At 38.5% G+C, this 9414-nt stretch overlaps 1 protein-coding gene across 1 annotated transcript; it reads right to left on the bottom strand.

Annotated features, from left to right (window-relative positions):
- Positions 1-7626: 7626 nt before the first annotated feature.
- On the bottom strand, positions 7627-8814 carry LOC129044558 (interferon omega-1). Its single transcript, XM_054502531.1, has one exon. It carries the CDS (start codon positions 8550-8552, stop codon positions 7965-7967), a length of 588 nt encoding a protein of 195 aa, XP_054358506.1. The 5' UTR covers positions 8553-8814; the 3' UTR covers positions 7627-7964.
- Between the last annotated feature and the right edge of the window lie 600 nt (positions 8815-9414).

Here is a 9414-nt window from a genome sequence, read left to right as displayed (position 1 = left end):
CTTCCTTAAGTTTCAAATTCCTTGTTTCAGAGATTGCCAACCTACAAGCCTCATGGGTTTTTGTTATGATCACTTGGTACAATGTATGCGAAAGTGCTTTAAAGTGACCTAGCTCTCTATATATGTGAACCTTACTATTATTGTCCTTGGAACTTTGACTTGAATCCTAAATCATGGGCATTCAGATTCTAATCTTAAAAGATTTTATTCCCAATGGAGCACTCTACTCAGTTTCCTACAAGATTCTGCCTTCACCTGATGTACTCAGGCTCCTTTCTTTTCTGTTTGGAGAACTCATTGCAAAGATGATGAAGAGGCATCAGACCTACTTTCTCCTCAGAAAATGTGATTAGACTCCTTTGTTATTCCAGACATCTCTCTTCCTAGGTTGCCTATGGAAATCTGGGACCTGAGTGAAGCCTGGAGTTGACCTGAGAGGGAGAACCCATAGACAAAGTGATGTGAGGTCAAGCCTTTGAGTGAGGGAAAAAGAGTGTCATGAAGTCAGAACTGTGGAAGAATATGACCCCTGCCGGGCCTGTCTGTCCTGTCTTGCTTCTGAATGTATGTTGCACTTCTTCTCTCTTGTAGGCACCTGCAAAAGCTTCCTTTGCAGAGTAGCTTCCTGAAGGATTTATGCAAGATCCTTTATCTGAGGAGTGAGTTAGAGCAACCACAAAAGCAGACATCATGTTGCTTCTGAAGCCAGGGGAAGATACATATCTTGTGATGTCACCTTTGGGATTCACTGAGTTGTAGCTCCCTCTGGCCTCTTTACTTCTTGCCTCCACCTACTGACTGCACCTTATCACCCACTTACTTTTTTCTTCTTAGCCATATAACCATTGGATTCCCTTCCTTAGTCAGAGCCTCCTTTGTCACTGGATTCTATATTGTCAGGACCATCTTAAACCCCTACAACTTATCTTTTTCCTTCCACACCCAGAGCACACTTAGATACCAAACTCTATTTCTAACCCAGACCCCATTTATCTTTGGATACCGCCTCCTTACCTGGCCCTACCTCATCCTATCCTTCCACTTTCAGGATCTCAACCACTCCCCTAATCTGACACACTTCAAGTATCCAGTGGTTCAGTTCACTGTCCTCCATCTTTCATGGTTCCAAGTGAGGGTCCCCAAAATGTTTCAGCTATGTGAAGCCCTGGATAATGGCCTCTGGCATGACTTCAGAAACACAGCCGGAGATCCATCAGGCTGTTCTTCACCCTGCCCACTCTCTGTCTCTGAGACCATGTTTCTTTCAGGTCAACCAGAATGTCCTCCTGCATTCCCCACTGCCTGCAAAATTTATCTCAAAGAAATGTTTCCACTAAATCAGAGAAAATTAATCGGTTTTCATTTACCACATCCTCCAAAGTAGGTTGTCTCTATTATAAGTAGCCTAACTATAGTTCCCTATATATTTGTTTTTTTCTAAGAAGAAAAGTGTCCTTTTCTTCAGCCATATTTAGGAAAGGTTTAGGGTTAGCCAGGAGCTTGGGCTCCAAAAACCAAATGAGTCAACCTCAGACCAAGTTGAGAGCCAGTTTTGACTTTTTGAAGGTTATCAGGGCTAGGGAGGGATGCTGACAGTGACATAGCACATCGGACATCATTTTGGGTTTCTTTATTTGCATTTTGACTATATCTCAGTTTAAAAAGCTTATTAATATAATATTGCCATAAAAACACAACAAAAATACAAATACCCAGGGGCTTTAAAAATGAGATAAAATGAGAAAATCTATTAATCCTCCCCTTGATAAGGACCATGTAATAATATAACATTATACAGTCATGGGATGGAGTAGATGGGGTTAAGCAGGCATCATAGAGCCAAAAATTTCCTATTCGGCCTGTAAAAACAGTAGGAGACAAGACACTTCATATGTCCAAAAAATGGCATTAGACCTTTGCAGCCCTAAGTTTAGAAGGATAGGGATAAATCTCCATGACTTTGAATCTTTTGGTGGGGAATAGCTTCTACCTGCCCCCAGATCTCCACTCTATTCTTGACATAGGATGTGAGATGAGCACTGCTTCCAACAATTCTTTTCTTGGCCTTAATGAAGAAGTAGACCTGACCCCAACTCTACTGGCTCTGTACAGGTGGTGAGGAGGATGAGAGGAAGGAGAGGAGGCCCAAGAAAAGGCAGAATAGATATAAGGTTTTAGAAAATCTGGAGTAGAAGGAGAACACACTATCAGACTCGGGAAAAATCTTCATATATCTTCCTATTTCTTCACACTCCTTGAGAAAGAAATCTCCACGTATCTTCAAGTGGCCCTCCTATCAGTAGAAAAGAACTGGTTTCAAAGCTAGGGACATGAAAATTGGATCACCTCGATATACCTCTCAACCTCCATAAGACAGCCCACATCTGAAAGGATTCAGGGATAAAAATATTTTCCTGAAAACAGTGGTATTTGTTAGAAAAACTACCCCCAATGGACAAACTGATTGAACTTTAGTGGGAGGTGGTGTTTGTGTGATATTGCTGAGGTGGTTACTGCTGGAGTTGATGTGGCAAAGCCAAGGCACAAAATAAGTGATCCGCTATGGGTTTGTGGGGTTTATTTAGACACAGATTTTAAACTCAATAATGAATTGTCCCCATTGAGTTTCTCCAAGGGAAACCCCTTCTCTTGGAGACTATATGGTGCCTAGCTTGATGACATAATTGCAGGGCAAGATATCATACAGCAATCAGGAAGGGAATGTTTATGAGGCAGCCACCCAGTGGCTGCAGATAAATGAGGCACAGTGAGGAAAGTGGAGGTTGGGGGAGCAGGAAAGAGGAAGAACAAGTGAAGAGCGGAGGAATGACCCACTGAGTTGGAAGGAATGGTAATGCCATCATCGTTCTTAGTCAAGACATCTCCCTCTTTCTCTCCTGACACACACAACCTAACTCAGGCTCCACATGCTTACAACTGATGAGGGCCCTGTAGAGCACATTGGTGCTATCCTGTCAAAACTATGCAGGTGCCCTTTGAACAGAAAGATGTCTGCAGGACATTTGCAGTCTCATTTTGGGTAAGTCACTTTGGTGCCCTTTTTCCAGGAGTTCTTTATGAAAATACACAGTGTGAGAATACAGTGTGAATGTTCGGCCCTTTAGGGTTGAAGGACTCCTGTGAACTTCATGTCCTTGGTAGAGATGTATAAAATCTCCTTTGGGCACACCCAGAGCTCATGCCCTACAGGTAGATCTTGCAATTTCTGGTTAAGATGCAGTGTTTCTAGGGCTCACCTTAGACCCCTACTCAAACCATGAAAGTCAATGTGAACAAAGTTGCCATGTAAGTTCACATCCATGTCATTCAGGTCAATGCTATTGAAATGCTGAATGGAGTAGCTCTTAGGGAAAAAAAAAAGCCCCAGATAAGTCATTAGGGTATTGCAAATTAAAGCAATAAATACATCATTATACATATATAAGGATAGCTAAAATTAAAAAAAACTGACAATACTAATTATTGTCAATTGCAGAGCAGCAAGAACACATATTCATTACTGGTGGACATACAAGATGTCCACTCACATTGGAAGACATCCTAGCAGTTTCTTACAAAATTAAACAGTTTTACCATAGGAAACAACAATTGGGCTCTTAAGTATTTACCCAACTGCTTCGAAAACATGTCCAAAAAATTTTGCTCATAAATGTTTACATTATCTTTGTTAATAATTGCCCAAACTTTAAAGCAACCAAGATGTCCGTCAATGGGTCAATTAATAAAAACGGTGTGATACCCATGCAATATAATATCATTAAATGATTAAAAGAAATAAGCCATCAAGCCATAAAAACACTTTAAATGCATACTGCTTAGTGAAAGAAGCCATCCTGAAAAGGACACGATTCCAAGCGTATGACATTCTGGAAAAGGCCAACAAAATCGTGATGGTAAAAAGCTCAGTGTAGCCAAGAGTTTGGAGAGAGCATGTGTGCGGTGAATGGATGAAAGTACATTTTTTGAGGCAGTGAAGGCATTCTGTATTATCCTGTAATGGTGGATATATGTCACTATGCCTTTGTAAAACCCTATAAAACTTTATAGCATGAGGAGTGGACCTTACTGTGTCCAAATTTTAAAAATCAGTTCAGAGGTTGGGAGATTCTAAGATGAATGCAGAATTTAACAAAACAATTTAAAATGAATTACAAATGTAGGAAACAATTCCACTGAAGGGGGATAAGGTAAAAGTTGCTGACCTATGTAATTTTGAAAATAAGTGGCATCTGTAAGTTTAAAAGCCAAACAGTCTGTTCATAAACACTGTACTCTAGTTAATAAAGTTGTTTCCTGCAAGGAGATGGATTAAGATTTTTGATAATGCTATATATGTTGAAATATTAAGTAAATTGAATTATTTAAGTAAATTGATGTCAAGTGGCGGGAGTAGGTTTCTAGCCTTAGCTAGCTTAACCAGAAAAATTAAATGTTTTAAAGTATCAGTAATAAAAAAGTATAACAATGAAGAAAGTTTACTAATTATAGTTATAAGGCAAATAATCTCAAAAAACATTCTATTATCAGTGGTAATTATACTTATGGTAAAGATATATTGTTACCAAACCCAGATCCAGCTGCTCACCTCTCAGAAAGCCAAACATAATAGATGAGAATTGGTGGGAGAAAAAGCAGGTTTGTTTGGAAAGCCAGCAAAACCAGCATTTTAAAATACCATCTTAAATTGTTCAGTCTGGATGGAGGGGAATATAGGGAAGTAGAGGGGACTGGTATCAACAGGTGACCGAGGACTGCAAACAACTGGGTGCCAGCAATGGTCCTGGGAAGTTGGAGACAACTTTGTCCTTGATCAAGTCACGATGCTTCCACAAATCTTTAACAAAACATAGTTGCTTACATACTTCCCCTTTAATCTCAGAGTTAGTTTCAAAAACTACATGATTGCTATTTTTGCACATTATCTCAGTGCTCTGAAATTATCCTAGCCTATGTGCAGGAATGGAAAAAGGCCTCTTAAATAAAAATGAAGTTAGTTATGTTATAGTTCTTTTGCTGTTTTACTGTTACAGTGTCAGTTGTTAATAAAATATAAAAGAAAATTTTAATAAAATATTCTAGGAATGTTACCTGACACTCTAACAAAAAGCAACTTATATTACCATTTGTATCACACGTTTAAAAAATTCTGATGGACTATACAATAGTAGGATGAATAGAGTTAATAATTATAAGATTTTGTTTTGTTTTGTTTTTAAGACACTCCGTCTCACTCTGTTGCCCAGGGGGAGTGCAGTGGTACAGTCTCTGCTCACTGCAACCTCCACTTCTTAGGCTCAAGCAATCCTCCCGCCTCAGCTGTCTGAGTAGCTGGGACTACAGGTGCGCACCACCATGCCCAGCTAATTTTTGTATTTTTTGTAGAGGTGGGATTTTGCTATGTTGCCCCCGCTGGTCTTGAACTCATGAGCTCAAGCAATCTTCCCATCTCGGCCTCTGAAAGTGCTGGGATTGCAGGCTGAGCCACTGCACCTGGCCAGGTTTTTGAGTGTCCTCATCACAAAGAAATGGTAAATGTTTAAGGTGATGGATGTACTACTTACCCTGATTTGATCATTACAATGCATACATATATGGAAACATAACTTTGTACCCCATAAACATTATTATTAAGTGTTCATTGTAAATTTCAAAAAGAAATTAAAAAGAATTGAATATAAAAACAGATTTACATGAGAGGGAACTGAATATACGTCAAGTCAAAAGTAGAATTCAATTAGAGAGAGGCTTAGTTTTCCATGCTAGACATTCCATAATTTAAATAAAAAAGGAATTGTCCAGATCTTTGAATACAGGTAAAGTTAAAAACAAGTGTCCATCACAAGAACATGGCTACAATTTTTAGAAAATGTATATCTCAGTGATTAGAAATCATAATATCATAAACAAATAATGTATATGACAACATAAAATATAGAGAAATGTACATCTCAGTGATTAGAAATCATAAGATCATAAACAAATAAGGTATATGACCAACATAAAATATAGAGCAAATAAATAACAGAATAAAATGAAATCTGATTGTAAAATTTGATAGAAAAAAAGAATATTAACAAGCAAATAGGTAACCGTTGAAGCTTATTACAAAGTAATATTAATTAGAACACTGATAGATTACTATTTTATTCAAATAAGCAATTAATTAAATCAAATATTCAAATGTTCACGTTTTGTATCAATATATTCATTCTCTGAAAATAAGTTTTTTTTTTTTTTGAGACGGAGTCTCCCTCTGTCGCCAGGCTGGAGTGCAGTGGGCGCCATCTTGGCTCAGCGCAACCTCGGCCTCCTGGGTTCAAGCGATTCTCCTGCCTCAGCCTCCCGAGTATCTGGGATCACCACGCCACCACGCCGAGCTAATTTTTGCATTTTTTTTTTAGTGGAGACGGGGTTTCACCATGCTGGCCAGGAGCGTCCCTATTTCCGGACATCGCAATCAGCCCTCCTCGGCCTCCCAAAGCGCTGGGATTACAGGCTTGAGCTACCGCGCCCGCCCTCTGAAAATAATTCTTTAAAAACATATTGCAAAAAATATGAAAAAAATACAAGAAACATTAATCTACATTCTTCTCTAGATGCCACCTTATTTCCTTTTTCCACTTGACAAACAAACTTCCCCAAATAATTTTCTATACGCAGTGTTCTTAATTTCTCTTTTTGTGTTTCTTCTTCAACTTACTCCAATCGTGTTTCTATCCCATTCATTCTACTAAACCAGATCCTCCTAAGGTCATCAATGGAGTTTGTTTCCAGGTTCACTAGGACAGTTCAGCCCTCACCTTCCCTGAAAGTACCACTGTCTTCCCCTCATTAGACTCTCCCTCATTCTTTCCAATTTCTATTTCTAACTGCACTGGCTACTTTACCTCAGGCTCCTTTACAGTTTCTCCTTCTCTGCTCTACCTTTGAATGTTGAGGGTCTTCAGGACAAGGTTATGTCCTCATCTCATTGTCTTCTCTGTTTATAAGTGACTACATTCATTCCTATGTCCTTGTTACCAGACATGCAATAAAGAATCTTAAATTAATACCTTTGCCCATGGCATTTGTTGTTCACTCTAGATCCATATTCCCAATTGCCAATAAGATTTCTGCAATTTCAGGTCTCCCAGGCACCTTAGAAAGGACATCTAATATTTTTCTTTCTCAACATCATTTGCACCTAAAGCTTCTAGTATGAGAACATCATTTTCTTTTACTTATCTTTGTAGTGTTTCATATAAGCGAAATTGGTACAGATTTATTGTTTCTTTTCCCGTAAGAATGAAAGCTCTTCAACACGGAAAGAAACTGTGTTTATTCACCTGTATTTCTTTTTTAAAATAACTTTTTTAATTTTTGTGGGTACATAGTAAGTGTATATATTTATTGGTTACATGAGATATTTTGATACAGTCATGCAATGAGTACACCTGCATTGCTTGACATCAATTCCAAAATATGCCACTTTGATACTCACTTTGTACATATTATGTAAATGGAATGAATGAATAGGTAAGTGTATATTACCATCCATTCCTTGATTTGGTTCAGAAAACTAGTGTTTGGATTTTGGTTTTAGAATAAATAACTTCAAGAAGTTTTGTTTGAAAATAATTTAATAAATAACAAAATACAGTATTTAACCAAATAGAAAGCCGAACATGTTTTGTAATCTTAATACAATGTAAAGGCCAACATTTGTTATATAAGAATATAAATATTATAAATATGATAAAATGTAAGAATAAATAAATGAGTAAAAATAAATAACATCTTAGGGACTGATGCCCCTGAATCTAAGTCTTTTTAACATATACTGACAAAGTATTTGCAGAATTAATTCAATCAATTCTGTGATTAAAGCAGAAATAAGAGTCTTTTGAAATGACCAGAGTCACATGTGCAAGTGCTATACGGCAAATTAATCAATGAGAATAATTTCAAGATGAGCCCAGGTCTCTATCTTTACTTCTCAGTCTTTCTTGCATGTTTGTTGATAAGAACAAGGATTTCATGATTTCCATTCTGACAACTTTCCAGGCACAGTCGCTGTATTTCTTCTCTTTCAGGTAGACACGGATTCCCTGGAAGTACCTCCTCAAGGTCAGTGCAGGGCTCCTAATTGCCCCAAAAGATTCTCCTTCTCCCATTACCTGCACCAAGCAGGTCTCCAGGTGTTGCAGTTGCTGATGAAGTCCAGTGTGGAGTTGGTCTATGAGGGTCATGTTCCAGGCAGCAGAGGAGTGCTCTGTGTGAAAGAGGCTGAAGATCTGCTGCAGCATCTCATGGAGGACAGACACGACCTGGGCCTTCGGCAGCTGGCTCCCTTCTACCATCTCCTGGGGGAACCTGAAGTCTTTTCTGTCCTTGAGACACAAGAAAGGGGAGATTCTCCTCATTTGGTGCAGAAGCACCAAGGTGTTCCTGCTAAGTAGACCATGGTTCTGAGGCAGATCACAGCCCAGAGCTCCAACAGGGCTATATCTGGTCATCACTAGGGCTGCCAGTAGAGGGAACAGGAGGGCCATTGGGAAATGAGGGTGCTGCTGGCTTTACTGAGCTGGGATATGGCTTAACCTTGGACCCTAGGTTTTCTGAAGACATTCCTTGTATGCATGGCTTTTAATAGGAAACAAATGGTTTTCATTTTCTGAACATTTCTCTGTACTTTCACTTTCTTTTACTGTATTCGTTTGTGTGCTCTCCCTATGACCTTAAGAGGATGACAACAGTCTATTAATTTTGCATTAGACTTCAGCTAAACTCCAGTAAACTTCAGCTGTGTCAATACAAATGAATGCTTAATCAAATGAAAAACGTCTTGGTACTAAAGTCATAAGTGTATATACTATATGTATGTAAATAATCAGACACACACTATACTAACTTTATATATATATTATATATTTATATATACACACTATATATAGTGAATATATATATAATATATGTGTATATATAATATATATTCATATATACGTGAAAAAAATCATTTTCTCTGTTCTAGAAACAAAATTTTAACCCTTATTCTAGCCTCCATTTTTACCCTCCTTACTTTAGGTAGGAAGTCAGACCCTATGGGTTTCTATATTTGCTTCAGGTTTACCAGATCATCTGCAGCAAATAAGCTCTTTAGAACCAAGAACAGCATTTTGCTGTTGTTTGTTTTTTAGAGATGGGGTCTTAATCCGTCACCCAGGTTGGAGTGTGGTGGCATGATCAGAGGTCACTGCAGCCTTTAACTCCTGGGCTCAAGCAATCTCCGTGCCTCAGCCTCCTGAGTGTCTGGGACAACAGGTGTGCACCATCATGCCTGGCTAATTTGTTGTTGTTGTTGTTGTTAGAGATGGGGGTCCCACTATGTTGTTCAGGCTGGTCTCAAACTCCTGG

The sequence above is a fragment of the Pongo pygmaeus genome, chromosome 13 (assembly GCF_028885625.2).
Source record: "Pongo pygmaeus isolate AG05252 chromosome 13, NHGRI_mPonPyg2-v2.0_pri, whole genome shotgun sequence".
Classification (NCBI taxonomy): Eukaryota; Metazoa; Chordata; class Mammalia; order Primates; family Hominidae; genus Pongo; species Pongo pygmaeus.
The sequence above is the reverse complement of the archived record's forward strand: the minus strand, read 5'-3'. Positions and strand labels throughout refer to the sequence as shown.